At 38.9% G+C, this 17,176-nt stretch overlaps 1 protein-coding gene across 1 annotated transcript in view; it reads left to right on the top strand.

The window, feature by feature from the left end:
• The window catches only part of ODAD2 (outer dynein arm docking complex subunit 2), a 164,507-nt gene that overhangs the window by 99,127 nt on the left and 48,204 nt on the right, over positions 1-17,176 (top strand). Inside the window, exons 14-16 of the mRNA XM_069729626.1 lie at positions 5,128-5,238; positions 11,619-11,773; positions 14,385-14,627. Of these exons, the coding sequence (XP_069585727.1) occupies positions 5,128-5,238; positions 11,619-11,773; positions 14,385-14,627 (509 nt within the window). The remainder of the gene's footprint in view (positions 1-5,127; positions 5,239-11,618; positions 11,774-14,384; positions 14,628-17,176) is intronic.

Below are 17,176 nucleotides of genomic sequence, written 5' to 3'. Positions count from 1 at the left end.
TGGCTGCATGCTGGCTGCAATATTGGATTGAAGTTCATTCTCTGTCCTCCGTAGTACATGCCTGCACAAGGTAATCTTGCCTTGCGCAGGCGTGTACTATGGAGGACAGAGAATTAACTTCAATCCAATATTGCAGCCAGCATGCAGCCAGCGGGTAAGGAAAGGGTGAATCAAAAAACCCAAAACCCCGCCTCCATGGCTGAAGATTGTTCCCTCCAAATTCAGGTGACAGTGTCCCTTTAAATCTTGTAAACTTGCGCCACTCATCAGGATATCTAAAGCAAAGTGTAAGAAATCTCCAGTCAAGAGGGAAGTTAGATAAAACTGTATAAAACTTGGTATAATTTTTTTTACTACAGTATGTCCTTCTGCATAGGAAAGCATATAAAAGCTTGCCAACACATACTGTCCCAGTGTATGCCAAGGTACGCTCTTTTACGTGGAGTGACACATCAGAGGTTTACATTGGGGCATACTCTTGTAGCATGCCTGCGATGTGTAGGAAAGCAAAATGTGAACACAGCCTAAAAATAAATGATGTAGTCATATTATTACTGTGGATATGTGCCTTTTTTTGTGGGCTAGAAAGAAAGTTTCAAATATTTTGCACATGCAAGAAGGTACCGTAAATTTGATTAAAGGAGTCAGATGGGAGCAACGATACTATAAGGTTCCTGCAGTTTATACTCATAATATTGTTTCAGTATAATATCTAGTGAAAATCTGACCCGTCGGTCGTTCTGTCTTGGCACGAGTTTACAAGTATAATTGCGGTTTTATACTTTTTAATGTTGTTGAATTTCATTCCCCCCACAAGAATATAGAATAAAAATAGTGCCTTTATATCAGGAGGAACCATTATTCTGTTTTTTTTTTTTCATATACCGATAAATACTATATGTTCATTAGAAGATTAATGTCCCCGGAAACGTGATACTAAAACATCTGCGCGTGAACTAATTGAAACTCTTCTGTTAAATCCTCCATTAGTGTTTATTGCAGAATAGGTAGTTATAATGTTTCCGTCTAGGTTTTCGATAGTCGTGTTATTAATATTTTGTTTGGTAGTTTCATAATTAAATCCGCATGATAGGGTAAACGATAGATAAATCATCCGACCTCCCCCAAATAAATACCATACATAATATATTATGCTTTGGAAAGTCTATCTTAAGTTGCTATAGCAATTTTTCATATAAGCTTCTTATTAAACGCTACCAAATGTGTTAGAATAATATTTTTTGTCGTATTGTTTTTGCACTTTATTTAAATTAGTTCTAAAAAGATGTATCACCTTTATTAAATATATATGACATATTACACAGCGATGCGCAGGGATAAATGCAAATATGCTGCACTTTTAATTATAATTCTTTACAGAAAAAAAAGAGAGTTAGACGAGCAAAACAAGTAAATAAGAATACGAAATATCTGCAATTCCTTTAATCTGGTATTTGCTGATTCTGAAAGGAAATTATCGGTCAGCAGGGGTGAGAAAGCTGACAAATTAAAGGTTTTCAAACTTTTTTAAAGTTAAAGAATGAACTTTTGATGTGTCCTAAAGCAGTTAAATAGAACTTACTCATCTACTTGATCTCCCATTAACAACCTCAACCTCTGGTGTCGGCAGCTCGACTTTTGGTTTGTGGTCTACACAGGAGAAAGTTGTGATGGCGAGAGACGTGACTGGCTTACTGGTCCATTTTGGTGGCCGCTCTGTCTGTGTCTAGCTTAGCTGTTAAAATGAGCAGTTAGGGCTCATTCAGACTTCTCAGTAGGTGAGGATAGAGCTGGTCGTGCAGTGGTTTGGTCGATTGGTGGTTACTGCAGGTTATAGGCTTGCCAGAAGAGGTGGGTCTTCATATTCCTTTTGAAGGTTTCGATGGTAGGCGAGAGTCTGATGTGTTGTGGTAGAGGGTTCCAGAGTAGGGGGTGATACACGGGAGACATCTTGTATGCGATTGTGAAAAGAGGAGATAAGAGGGGAGTAGAGAAGGAGATCTTGTGAGGATCGGAGGTTGCGTGTAGGTAAATATTGTAGGTGAGAGTCTGATATGTTGTGGTAGAGAGTTCCAGAGTAGGGGTGATATGCGAGAGAAATCTTGTATGCGATTGTGAAAAGAGGAGATAAGAGGGGAGTAGAGAAGGAGATCTTGTGAGGATCGGAGGTTGCGTGTAGGTAAATATTGTAGGCGAGAGTCTGATGTGTTGTGGTAGAGGGTTCCAGAGTAGGGGTGATATGCGAGAGAAATCTTGTATGCGATTGTGAAAAGAGGAGATAAGAGGGGAGTAGAGAAGGAGATCTTGTGAGGATCGGAGGTTGCGTGTAGGTAAATATTGTAGGCGAGAGTCTGATGTGTTGTGGTAGAGGGTTCCAGAGTAGGGGTGATACACGGGAGACATCTTGTATGCGATTGTGAAAAGAGGAGATAAGAGGGGAGTAGAGAAGGAGATCTTGTGAGGATCGGAGGTTGCGTGTAGGTAAATATTGTAGGCGAGAGTCTGATGTGTTGTGGTAGAGGGTTCCAGAGTAGGGGTGATACACGGGAGACATCTTGTATGCGATTGTGAAAAGAGGAGATAAGAGGGGAGTAGAGAAGGAGATCTTGTGAGGATCGGAGGTTGCATGTAGGTAAATATTGTAGGTGAGAGTCTGATATGTTGTGGTAGAGAGTTCCAGAGTAGGGGTGATATGCGAGAGAAATCTTGTATGCGATTGTGGGAAGAGGAGATAAGAGGGGAGTAGAGAAGGAGATCTTGTGAGGATCGGAGGTTGCGTGCAGGAAAGTACCGGCAGACGAGGTCACAGATGTATGGAGGAGACAGGTTGTGGATGGCTTTGAATGTCATGGTTAGGGTTTTGATACGTACAATCTGGCTTTTCCTCTCAAGCTAAAACATCACATAGTACTCAGCCGTGTTATGCGCCAGTGTGAGCGAGCAATTAGAGGAAAAATGTCAAAGCTCTCTGCATTGTGAAAGAAGTGACTCTGACCAAAATAAAACCCACAACAAAAAAAACAGAAAACAAACAACTATCTCCTTCTTTCACTGTGCATTTTACATTTGTCATCATCTTGCATTGTTTTTTTTGAGTTGAAAAAGTATTGTGAACACCACCAAGAAAAGTGCACCAAGTAATTAATCAGATTTCTTGGGTTTGTGGTGAACCTTTGCTGCTTTTTTACAGGCACCTATTTTTATTCTTTCATTTTAATATTGTATTCCTCTTTATTTCTGATATGAACTCTTTAATCACGGTAAATTTCTCATCGTTTCTCTGTTATGCACCATTCAGGTTTTTTATTTTATTATTTTTAGATTTGCACAAAATAAAAAAATAATGGTAAAAATAATAATTTGTGTCTACCCAAATAAATAAAGTTTTGACAAAAAAAAATGTATATTATTTTTAATCAGTGTCATTCATTGACATTATCTAAAAATCATTAACCTGCTTCTTGATTTTATTTGTATGTGGGAATGCAAAATGCAAAATAACATGGAGGCCGGTAAGGGAGTTATCAGTTGGCCTGATATGCCATTCAGGAATCGAGGAGAGTTGGGTGACAATCCCTGGTTTATCTGTAGTGGAGATATATCTATATGGACTTCTAAGTACTCTACTATTATTCTTATTTTTATTCTTTTTTTTTTTTAAGTTGAAGTGTGCTAGAAGCTTTTTTATGTATTAGATTATTATCACTTTTTTCGTATTGTACAAATTGAAATAATTAAATGGAATGAGTCTGCTCATCTTTTGTCTTTAGAAGGGCACCGCACACTGCCTCCCAGCCGTCTGCTCGCCAGTGGCGGTGTGCTCCTGATGATTGACAGTTCAGACCAGCGGCATCGTCACACTGCTGCTCCAAACTGCGCCTTCTCCCAAACTGCAAGCATTGGATGAGCACTTAGGCCAAAGGCTTGCAAGCACATGATTATTTGCTCGGAAACCGGCCACTTCTGAGTCTGAAGAAGCATCCGGAAACCAAATCAATGAACAGTACGCTATAAAATAAAAAATGCCCTCTGTTTTTGGGAACAACGATAATTTTTCAAAAGAGGTAAATTCTAAAGTTTAAACTTTTTGCAAGCACTTTGCAATTTTTTCCCATTTAACCCCTGCACCATTACATCATATATCAGGTTCCAGCCTTTGAGGCAAATTCAGAACCTGAGCTCATAAAAGTTGTGAAAAATCAAAACTAAACATGCTATTGCTTGTGTCTGTAAAAGGCCGAACTATCGAAATGTAAAATTAATTAACCCGATTAGTAAACACCAAAATGAAAAAAAAAAATCGAGACACCAAAATTATATTTTTTTGGTAGCAGCAACTCCTTGAAGAAATGCAATAGGAATCAATCAAAATATCATATCTACACTAGAATAGTATCAATAAAAACAACAGCTCGCTCCACAAAAAAACAAACCCTCAAACAGCTCCAATGACCGAAAATGAAAATATTCCGTTTCTCGGAAAATGGCTACTGGAGCAAAAAATTTTTTTAGGTTTACCGATTTTTTTTCCACTACCTTTACAAGTTCGATATTGCTGTAATCGTACTGACCTGGAGAATCAACTTCACAAGTCAATTTTACCAAATAATTAATACTGTAAGACGAAAGCCCCCAAAAAACAATTGCGCAATTTTGTTTTTTTTTCCATTATTTCACTGCATTTAAAAAAAAATTTCAAATAGTGAAATGAATGGTGCCATTCAAAAGTACAACTCGTCCCACAAAAAAACAAGTCCATGTCGATAGAAAAATGGAAAAGTTATGGCTCTTGGAAGAGAAAAAAAGCACAAAAACAGAAAATAGAAATTTTTGTAGCATGATGGCTTTACAAAAAACTGCTACTTACGTCCTGAGACTACTTCCTAGTGATTTTACAGACCGCCATCCATTCCTTCCTTCCGGCTGTGGATTTTTAGGACCCATAGACACAACGTATATCAGCACTTCCATATTCATCATTGTATTCAAGATCGAGAAAGATAATAATAATAAAAATAGGGATAAAATATGTTTAATGTTTCACGAGGTCATGACAGGTTAATAAAGAAAAGGTAATCCACCAATTGCAACTGTTTCATCATTTCTGTTTCTTCTCATTTTTTTCAGCCGAGTTACCAAGTTGCAATTAAAACGGAAAAGATGATTGAGGATCTTGTAAAAAATCTAAACAGTGAAAATCAAGAGCTGCAAATGCACTGCGCAAGTGCCATATTCAAGGTAGATACAGAGAACGCCGTGCGTCAGCCATTCCGCAGGGTCTGTGTGCCGTATAGGTATTAAAGGGAACCTGTCACCCCCAAAATCGAAGGTGAGCTAAGCCCACCAGCATCAAGGGCTTATCTACAGCATTCTGGAATGCTGTAGATAAGCCCTCGATGTATCCTGAAAGAGGAGAAAAAGAGGTTACATTATACTCACCTGGGTGGGTACGATGGGCGCTGCGGTCCGGGGCCTCCTATCTTCTTACGATGACGTCCTCTTCTTGTCTTCACGCTACGGCTTCGGCGTACTTTGTCTGCCCTGTTGAGGCAGTGGAGCAGATCTGTATTCTTTCAGCCGGCACCATGGTCTCCTTAGTTGGCATCCTGTATCATGTCAAATCTGTGTCCCTCGTGATGGAGCCATGATCTGGCAGCTGTCCTGTTGTTTAGTGACCCTCTATCCCTATTTTGCAAAAATAACAGTACAATAAATAGTAGGAGCTGATATAAGAGGTAAATCAATTTACAAATATCAATTCAACCTACAACTCAACATATAGATAACAGTCTATGCCTCCTGGCTCACTGAAAATAGACGTATGGACAATTAAGATTGCATGCTTTGTTGTCACAGTCATCAATATCTGATTGGTGGGGGTGCAACACCTGGCTTCCCCACTGATCAGCTGTTCCCAACCCTGGTAGCAACCAGAATTGTGAAGTTTCGGAGCTGCCAGCACAGCTGTGTCAACAGAATACTGCACATCCGCTCCCTATTAATGAAAATCAAGTTACCTTAATTCTCTTAAATGAGATTGACCTTTTGTGCAGGGCCTTACATATAATTCATGGGGCCCCATAGCAGAAGTTTTAATTTCCCCCACTTCCCCCCAAAAAATTCTGTGGGGTCACAGAAGATATCTCACAAGTTTGCAGCACTTACAAACTAATCGAAACCCCTTAGTGTTGCCATGCACTAAGAAATCGCTCTCATGACTCCCGTAAAGTATGATTCCAACAAAAGGCCCCCCTAAACACACTATGATACCCCCACAGTGACCGCAACACAGTATGATGGCTCTCAATGCAGTTTACTGGCCGTCCATTCAATGTAGTGGTCCTCCATACAGTATAGTAACCCTCCAACAGTATGATGGACCCCACACAACCCTCCACACTGTATAATAGCCTGCATGCAATATAATGGCCCTCAGTAGCCCTACAAACAGCATAATGGCTCCCCACATATCCCAACAGTATAATGAACAACACAGAAAAATCCACCCAGTATATTTACCTCCACACAACCCACCACACAGTATAATGGACCCCAGCAACCCTCCACACTGTATAATGGCTTACATACAGTATAATGGCCCCCACTAGCCACCAAACAGTATAATGAACCTCCACATAGGCCTCCATGCAGTATAATTGCCTCCCCACAGCCCTCCAAATACTATAATGGCCCCACACAGCCCTCCAAACAGTACAAATGACCACCACATAGCCCTCCAAACAATATAATAGCTCCCTAAATAGTCATCCAAATAGCATAATGGCCCTTCAAATGGTTTGATGGCCCCCAAATAGCCCTTCAAATGGTCTGATACCCCCCAAAATAGCCCTCCAAATGGCATGATGCCCCCCAAATAGCCCTACAAATGGTATGATGGCCTCCAAAATAGCCCTCCTAAAGGTATGATGGCCCACCAAATAGTCCTCTAGATCAGGGGTGGGGAACCATTTTTCTGCCAAAAGCGATTTGGAGATTTATACCATCCTTTGGGGGCCATAAAAATGATCGACTTGAAAAGTACCTTGCTATATTTGCTCAAACATTGAATTAACTCACCCCTAATGTGACATCTGGAACTCCTTTTCTTTGGTGCTGCTGTAATGTTAGGTGTAATGTTAGGTATGGATAATGTTGCTACTCGTAACTTCTTTTCCAAGTTTGTGCCCATCTGGAAAGCAGGCGACTCTTTGCGATGATAAGTTTTGTAAATAACTTGCAGCAGTACGTCGCACCAAACACAGATGTATAGAACACTGCAGGTCTCCTAACAGTGGGAAATTCAGCACTGCTTACATTACATTTATAGAAATAAAGCAGTGGGAGATCTGCAGTATACATCACATAGGAGACACCAAGACAGTATATCGCATAGGACACACTGAGACTACTGTATACATCATATAGGAGACACTGATACTGCCGTATGCACATCACATAGGAGACACCGAGACTGCGGTATATAGATCTCATATAAAATAAAACGAAAGCTGTATTTATTACATAGGAGACACCAAGACTGCTATCTATACATTAAATAGGAGACACAGAGACTGCCGTATACAGTACATGAGACACCAACTCCAGTGTATGTACATACCATAGGAGGCCCCAAGACTGCTGTATACACATCACTTAGGAGACTTCGAGACTGCTGCATATACATCACATAGGAGACACAGAAACTGCTGACATACACTGCTGACATACAACACATAGGAGACACCGATACATCTATACATACATCACACAGGAGACACAGAAACTCCTGTGTATACATCGCATAGAAAATACTGAGACTGCTGTATACATCACATAAGAGACACCTGGGCTGTAGTATGCACATCATGTAGGATTCACTGGGGCTGTAGTATATACGTCACATAGAATACACTGGGGCTGAAGTATATATATCACAGGAGACATGGGAGATGCATTATATATGTCATAGTAGGCATTATACTGGGACATATGCATCACTTGAGCCATGGGGCTGCAGTATATACATTACAGCAGGTGACATGGAGACATGGGGCTGAGGTACAGTATATACTGTAGATCACAGGAGAAGACATGTGCTGCGGATTATACATCACAGGAGGAGACATGGGGCTGCAGATTATACATCATAGGAAGAGTTATGGGGCTGCAGATTATACATCATAGGAAGAGTTATGGGGCTGCAGATTATACATCATAGGAAGAATTATGGGGCTGCAGATATATATCATAGGAAGAGTTATGGGGCTGCAGATTATATATCATAGGAAGAGTTATGGGGCTGCAGATTATATATCATAGGAAGAGTTATGGGGCTGCAGATTATATATCATAGGAAGAGTTATGGGGCTACAGATTATATATTATAGGAAGAGTTATGGAGCTGCGGATTATATATCATAGGAAGAGTTATGGGGCTGCAGATATATATCATACGAAGAGTTATGGGGCTGCAGATTATATATCATAGGAAGAGTTATGGAGCTGCGGATTATATATCATAGGAAGAATTATGGGGCTGCAGATATATATCATACGAAGAGTTATGGGGCTGCAGATTATATATCATAGGAAGAGTTATGGGGCTGCAGATTATATATCATAGGAAGAGTTATGGAGCTGCGGATTATACATCACAGTCGGCGTCATGGCGGCTGCGGCTGTGATCTTTAGTGGGACAGGACAGCGCATCACTCTATCTTCGCCCACAAAGTTAGTTTTGATACTAGCACTGGTCAGGACATAATGTTTAATTGTATGTGCTGTAGTATTCAGTAACTTGCAGAGCAAGAAGAAATTCAAGGGCCGGCTACCGTCAAAATGCAACTGCCAACCCGAACACTGAGGTCCCCGGGAATCTGCCCGGTGGCTGGAGAAAATGTCATCGAGGCCTCGGGCCTGAGGTTCCCCACCACTGCTCTAAATGGTATGATGGCCCCCACAAAGTGCTCATTGATTAAAAAATAGAATATACTCCCCATTCCCCCGCCGCTCCTGTCTCTGTAAGGTGTAGTCTGAAGCTCTGCACATCTCAGTGCACCGGGCGAGATGTAGTATTCGTGGACAGCTCCCTCTTCCATCATTACTATCAACAGTATTGGCATTCAGGATGCTGATACAGTTGAAAATTTGATGTCAGGAGAGTATGGCAGTAGCCCCCCTGACTCCCAGGCCCCATAGAAGCCGCTTAGTTTGCCACTGTTAGCGGTACACCACTTCTTCTCTGATCAAGATGGTGCATTGTGAGCTTCGATAACCTTACCTACAGCAGAATGCGTAATGAGAAAACTGCAATTCCATCTTTGAGGCTAAATTGTGTTTAGATATAAATGTCACTGATTTCAGTGCAGAAAAGTCTGCAAGTATAAAAGCCGGAAAAGGTTGTGAAGCTTAATCCTGACAATCAGATCCTGCCGTGCTGTGATTAGAATTAGCCCTAATCGGTGATTACAGTTTTCCCAGTGTTTGGATTAGGCTTAAGTCACCAAAGAGATAGAAATCTGAACCTCTTCTGAATGACAAAACCAGGACTATAGTTTTCAAGCAGGGCTGTGACGTCATGGTTCCAGTATAGTCCAGTATATGGTTCACTCCACATCTTGGACCGTAATCAACATCTGTTGGGGGCTTCTGTCGAATTACGACACCTGAAAAATCGTATTCAGACTTCACTTTGTGGATCTATTGACAAAAATGAGCCAAAATCCAAAACTTAAGATTTGTGTTACTCTCCTTTGCGGCAGGGTCCATCTTTTTTTTTTGCGGACACAGTAGTAAATGTAAAGTACACTATTGTGTCCAGTGAAAAAGCAGATATTACACTGGTGGAAATCTGCTCCTGGCTTCACATCAAGAAATTCCTCATCACCTATCTCTATGGTGACATTCTGATCTGAAGGGTTTGACCCTAGGACGTTGATTTATTAAATAGTGTTGTCATTGTCTCAGCTCTCCATGTAATAGTGAAAATGTCAGAAGGTTTTTGCTATGTAATTTTAGAGAAGCATGACGTAGGGGCTGAGACACTGAATCCAACGATGTGTCACTTGCTTATCTGCTTACTGTCATTTTGATACAGTCACTTTTTTCTCTGCTGCAGATTTAGCAGTGCTCAGAATGATGAGCTGTGTATAGGCCCACCCACATGATTCATTGGCAGCATTTGTTGCCAATCAGTGGTGGGGGTGGAGTTACACAGAACAGTGGACTAGGAGGCACGAGATACCTAGTCCTATTGTGATAATCTCCTGCTGAGAAAACTCTGATTTTATTGAAACAGCAAAACACAGCCTAGTAAGTAACACATCTCTGGAAGAAGTCTCTCATTGTGCTACTCTCAGATTACATTTTAAAAAAAACCTTCTGACAGATTCCCTTTAAATACTTAGTATGCTTGGTTTATTCCAGTCTTCTTGCTGATTAGTTTATAAATGTAATCATTGGAAATTTTTACTTGCAGATTGGCGAGTCCCAAATGGGTAGTTTTCCACTTTTTCTCTCAGTTTCCGTGATTGAAAAAAATATATTTTTAATAGGTCTTTCTATTCTTTAACTGCTCTATCCAGGAGTACTTTATCCTTCCAGAGTGGGCACTTTTAGGCTCATTTTAATTCTAGGAAAATATGACCATAAAAATATCCGCATCATAAAAACATAAAAATATATACTGTAAATGTGACAACCTGAAGCTGTTCAAATGAATCTTTTTGAGGAATTTTCTTTTCTTTTTTTTTAAGCACATTCTACAATGTTGTGTGAACCCGTGATAATATTGTATGGTCCATAGGTGCCGTATAACACGCATCTAAGAGAACCTTTAACCTGTTTAACACATTTTATTGAAAAGGAAGAAAAAAAGGCAAAAAAAAGAACACCCGCGCACATCTACTCTGTTTTTACTTTTTAGCAGCTCTTTGGGTCTAAACCAAAACATTCTTCACATTTATTTATTTTTATTCTTCACTTGAACGGCCTCGGCTCATCCTCTCTTTTCAGATCATTCCGGTAATGATTTCCTCGCATTATGCTCCGATTTGATTCTTCAGCGTGCACATGTTGTGGTTTAAGTGACGACAGGCGTTTCACTCTTTCTTTCTTTTTTTTTTTTTCTTAGAAGTTTTTCTGCAAACTCCCTTGTTTGTCTGTCTTTTTTTGTATGTATTTTATTGCTGTGCTTCTTAGTACTTACCATTTGTGCTGCCTGGGTATTGTTTATGACATCAGGTTTTATGATTAAGTCCGCTGCCAGCATTCTTCTCTGTTTAAGTCATCCACTTTGTCTCTATAACTAGACAAAGACAAAAAAAATAATTCAAGTGGCAGCAGTGTTTTTTTTGTAATTGATGTCATATTGAATGTCCAAGTATTATGAAATGGATAACATGCGCAGAGATGTTTTGGCAGAGTTACAGCAGCCACATGCAAACCATAATCACCAATTCCCACCTCGTAAGGCAATTCCCATTAGCCAAGCCTTCGGATCTTATTACTTATGGAGTTGATTCGCAAACACAAAAAATGATAATGTTTTCTCCTGGAGTATATATAATGTTTTGCGTCGGATGTTTTCTAAAATTTCTCTCCGTTTTGTCATGTTAAAGTGTGCCGAGGACGAAGAGACCCGAGATCTGGTCCGACAGTATGGAGGACTGCAACCCTTAGCCATGCTTCTCGGCAAGTCTGACAATAAGGAACTCTTGGCGGCGGTGACTGGAGCCATCTGGAAATGTTCCATCAGCCGGGATAATGTGACAAAGTAACGAGCTCAGCCATTATTCTATTGTCATTGATTTGTGTTTCGCCTGATCTCAATCCCAGACAGCGATAACGTTCAATTCGAAAATTGGTTCTCGGCACTAACCGGCCAGGTGGTAAAGTTGGAGGAAGGTCATAGGCAGGGGTGAGGGATTTCTTGCAGATGAAGAGGACAAGATCAATGAGTAATGAAAGTAGCAGGAAGCCTAAATGAGTTCTTTGGCTTTAGCTAACAAGTGCCTAGACTGCAAATATCGGGTAGATTGACACAATGAACGCCTCTCTGGAGCAGTTATATATATCAAGCTGTCTAGGAGGGGATCACTTAGAGATCAGTCTCAGTGATAAGCAGCTGCTGGCTAAAGAGTGAGGACAACACGTATCTCCATATATCCTGAAATCTGCCCATAACTTCTTGCTAGACTGCACGTTAGCTGAGAAAAATATACAGCTCACGTGCTTCATCTGCTGCACGACTTAGCCGAGATGTCACATAATTGGCCCGGTGCTGATCTATAGTGTGGTATATTGCAGATAAGAAAAAAAAACGTAATCCGTACTTAGACAAATCAGTTTACACCCCAAAGATTTATGACATTGTTCCATGCTTACTTTTACTCTTCTTCATTCTTGGTGTTGGAAGTATATATATTCATCGGAGCCGTCCCCCTTAAGACTTAATAATAGAGTGTTTTATGACTACTGCTCAAGGAGGTTTCTGAGTCACTAGACATCTTTGAGAACTGCAAGAATTCAGGCCAACAGGTTCTCTGGAAATAATGCATTTATTTACAGTTAGGGGGCAATTATAGGGGTATTCTGGTTTAAAAAAAAATAATATTTGTCCTTGTCCTGTCCCGGTGATAACCACGCAGGTGCACTGCTCGTTATAAGCCTGATCTAGGATAGCTTTAACATGCCATGCACCTGCGTGTCCATCACGTGAACAGTATAGACGCAAACCTTAGAACCAAAAAAGACAAAGGTTGGAAGTATTTACTGCAATAAGTGAATTTTATTTTGATCTGGCAAGATGCAGAAATGGTCCAACGTTTGACCAACAGCGGTCTTTTTTCAAGGACACCTGTATGTTGGAAGACTCAGATGTAGGATAGATGCGGCTAAGTACAGGCAGTTGTCAATCGAAACGTCGGACCATTTCTACTTCTTGCCGTAACAAAATAAAATTCACTTTTTGCAGCAAGAACTTCCACCCTTCGTCTTTGTCAGTGCTTTCTCACTGTCCTTGGAGAGTGGATACCGCTTACATACTTGTGCTCTGGTTCCTCACAATATACTCCTAGGCAATCTGTTGACTGATGAAGGTCTTAACTATGGACCGAAACGTTTCACCTCTCTGGATTGCCAATTCTCAATAAATCTCACCATTTTCATCATTGTTTTGAAGTTCTGAATTTATTTTTCATTGAGTTACGGGACAGGATCCTATTCGGGCACCCAATTCCAGAAATTCTATGGTTATTACATAACATACTTAAAGGGAATGTGTTACCATGAAATACTGTCCGATCTACAGACACCATGTTATGGACCAGGGGGAGCTGAGTAGATTGATATCTAATTTTGTGAGAAAAGATTCAGCACGACCTGTGTTTTAATCATTTAATCCTCTGTTCTTCCTGTGATTTTTGGTCTGGTGGGCGGTCCCATCAGTGACTGACATATGATATGTACTCTTATACAAAGAAAGATGATAGGACCGCCCACTGGACTGAAAATTCTCAAAGGAGCAGAGGGTTAAACAATTAAAAAACAGATTATACTGTATCCTTTCTCCAAAATCTATGTATCAATCTGCTCCTCTCTTTTTTCTCTATAACACCGTGCTTGCAGATTAAATTGCATTTTTATGGTGACAGGTTCCCTTTAAAAGTGATGATGAAGTTATATAGAAAATATATTTGGAAAATGTTCAAACTTTCATTTTACGATAATTACCTTTTTTATTTTGATTAAACTAGAGAACCTCTTTAAGGAGAGCTACTCAGCAGAGTAGATTTCTGGCAACGACTTGTTAAAGCTATATTAGCGTAGGCATATTCTTCCATTTTTTACTTCCCTCTTAGTAACACCCTGTTCACACGGTGCAAAATTCAGATGGATTCTCCGATAGATCAATAGACTACAATGACACAATTGGGGTCCAAATGGACTCTGTTTATGATTTTCTTTTTCCAACCGTGCCCATCGGAAAACACGGAGACCGCTGTTTTAGAATTTCCGGAGATTTGCTATTGTACCAAAAATGCCACAAATTTTGGCACAAGTCTTGTGTCTGCTAGTTTTAGACATGGTTTATTTTAACCTTAGTGACATTTATTTAAAAAAATTTATTACTTGAGATGTTGTCCAGCTATCAGAAACAGTGACTCAAATAAAATGTGCAAAAAAGTTCCTGTGTATAATAGTCGGGCAGGTTTTTTCTTTGTTCTATCATTCCAGTTATTAGAATAGGTAAATTATAAAGTCAGGATGCATTGTAGTGTCCAAAGCTAATACAATGCATTTCATGTATATAAAGGACCTATTATAAGTAGGAATATAGGAATTTATCAGCTAACCGTTTGTTTTTGTTTGCTTTGTTCTCAAAGGTTTCAAGAATACAAAGTTATAGAAACCCTTGTTACCTTCCTGACTGACCAGCCAGAAGAGGTTCTCGTTAATGTTGTAGGAGCACTGGGAGAATGTGGCAAGGAGCCCGCCAATAGGGCCATTATCCGTAAATGTGGAGGCATCAATCCACTGGTCAATTTACTAACCAGCACTAATCAAGCCTTGCTGGTGAACGTTACCAAAGCTGTGGGTGCCTGCGCATCAGAGCCTGAAAATATGGCGTAAGTATCAAACATTTCAGTAATAATTTCTCTAGGTGGAAATATTCTAGGTATATGAACACCATTCAGGGCATTTTTATTTTCATTTAAATGAATGTATTTTGGCCTAGGATTTTATTACAAATTTTTGAACCACTTGGATTCTACATCCTCTATGGATCGCAGTACATGGCAGATTGTGGAAGGAGTTAAATGTCAAATCCATCAGCTCTTCCTGATTGCAGAGTCTGTAACTTTTATACCAGTTCTCCTGAATGATCATCTAAGGGTTTTCATTTTGACATAAATGGGCGTGGAATATAATATTACAGTACTGTCATTCGTAGAAGCTGTAGAAGACAAATGGTCAAAATAGTCAATTCTTCAACAAAGATGCGTTTCAGCAAAAAATAAAAAAAAAGTGCAGCTATACTGTAAGATTAGTTTCACACTAGCATTTTGCTGAGCTGCGGAGGGCTGCGGACTTCCTCTGTGAAGCTCCGCCCACAGCCGCACCTCCGCCGCTCAGCTCCGCCTACGTCCGCATGTGGCCTGAGTGCCTATCTTTAATATTAGGTACGCAGGTCATGCTGATGTATGCGGATGCCTCCGCATGCGTCATTTTGATGATGCGGCGACCCGCATCGAGCGCAGCTGGTTGGAATTTCGTTTTCTCTCCGCACCGTCAAAACGACGCATGCGGAGGCATCCGCATACATCCGCATGACCTGCGTACCTAATGTTAAAGATAGGCACGCAGGCCGCATGCGAACGTAGGCGGAGCTGAGCAGCAGAGGTACGGCCGTGGGCGGGGCTTCACGGAGGAAGTTCCCAGCCCTCCACAGATCGGCAAAACGCTAGTGTGAAACTAGCCAAACACTGATATCACAATAGTATTGCTGCATCCTTAAAACACTCAGCCCCTGATTCACTGTTGCATTTGCACATTTTTTGTCTAGTTTCTGGTATTTTTTACCTGTTGCTCATTTGCACCTTATTCTCCTCGTAGTTGATCCTTTTTTTAAAATCCTATTTTGTATGAGTCCGCCTGTTTTTTTCTTGTGTTCGCCATTGTGAGCAGTGGTTGGGATTTTTCTTGCCTGATTCATAATTTGTGACTTTTTAAAAAGTCACACACTTTGGCTCAAATGTGCTTCAGAATCCCCCCTCCCCCCATCCCAGGTGATTTTAAGTGCCGCAATTATTTTTTGGTGCAACTTTTGCACCATTGTGTGAAATGTGTGCCTTTTTGATGCAAACCATTTAAAGATAGAAAAAAGACTTTGCGCAAAATTCATGAACTTGCGTGCCATTATGAAGAATTTGTGAAAAAATATCGGTTACAATACCACAAGACAAAAAAGATAAGTGACTTCAATTTGTCCACCTCCATCTCTGCATTTTTCATTTAAACCTTGCTATTTACTTATTTTTTATTATATTTTAACTTACATTATACAATTATGATATAATAAAAAATGATTGTTTAAATGTAACATTTTTAAAATAATAATTATAATTAATTATATTTTGCATAATTTGTATGATTTATTTATTTTTCTATAATTATTTAATTTCTTATTTTGTATCATTTTATTTTTATTAAATATAACACCAGTCAAGTTTAAATGTAATGTTATTTAAATAATAATTACAATTAATTAAATCTAGCATAATTTATATTATTTACTGTGTTTATTTTTATTGAATTTAATACCTGTTTCTTAAATTTAATATTATTTAAATAATGATTATAATTAATATGATTTTGCATAATTTATATTTTTTTATGTATAATTTTTATTTCTTTATTTTGTGTCATTTTATTTTTTTGTGGACTATAATCCCAGTTATTTAAATGTAATATTATTTAAATAATAATTTTTTTTTAATGGAATTATTTTATTTCTTTTATTTTGTATTATTTTATTTTTATTGAATATAATACCGGTTATGTAAATTTAATATTACTTAAATAATAATTATAATTACAATTTGAAGAATTATTATTATTATTACAATTTGAAGAATTAATATTATTATTATTCTATTTTTTATAACATTTTAATAATTGGAATGAATTATATTTAGCATAGTTTATTCTATTTATTTTTTATAAAATTATTTTATTCCTTTATTTTGTAGAATTTTATTTTCATTAAATATAATACCACTTACTTAGAATTAGTAGGTCACAGGAGAAAAGTAGGGATAATATCAATCTCTACAAATTAGTATAGATTAGGAATGTCAATAATAGATTTGTTTAAATCTTATTTAATCATCATAAAAAATCTGGTTGAGGGCTTTAAACATTAAATTTACCCTGGATGTAAAGCACATGGATATCTTCATGTCATAATGATATGTTTTTGCAGAACTTAGTTCCGTGTTCTCAGGAGATAATAACATTGTCTCGTACGTTGGAAGCTGTTGTATTTCGCTTTCTATCTTTTCACAAGATTTAGGTTTACAGTGTCTCCATACAAAGATAGGATTGTAAGGAGATATTCGGTTTAGTCTGGCCCGCGGCGCGGTTTAACGTCCTCTACGGACCCTGATGTAAAGTT

The sequence above is a fragment of the Ranitomeya imitator genome, chromosome 6 (genome assembly GCF_032444005.1).
Source record: "Ranitomeya imitator isolate aRanImi1 chromosome 6, aRanImi1.pri, whole genome shotgun sequence".
In the NCBI taxonomy this organism is placed as follows: domain Eukaryota; kingdom Metazoa; phylum Chordata; class Amphibia; order Anura; family Dendrobatidae; genus Ranitomeya; species Ranitomeya imitator.
The sequence above is the reverse complement of the archived record's forward strand: the minus strand, read 5'-3'. Positions and strand labels throughout refer to the sequence as shown.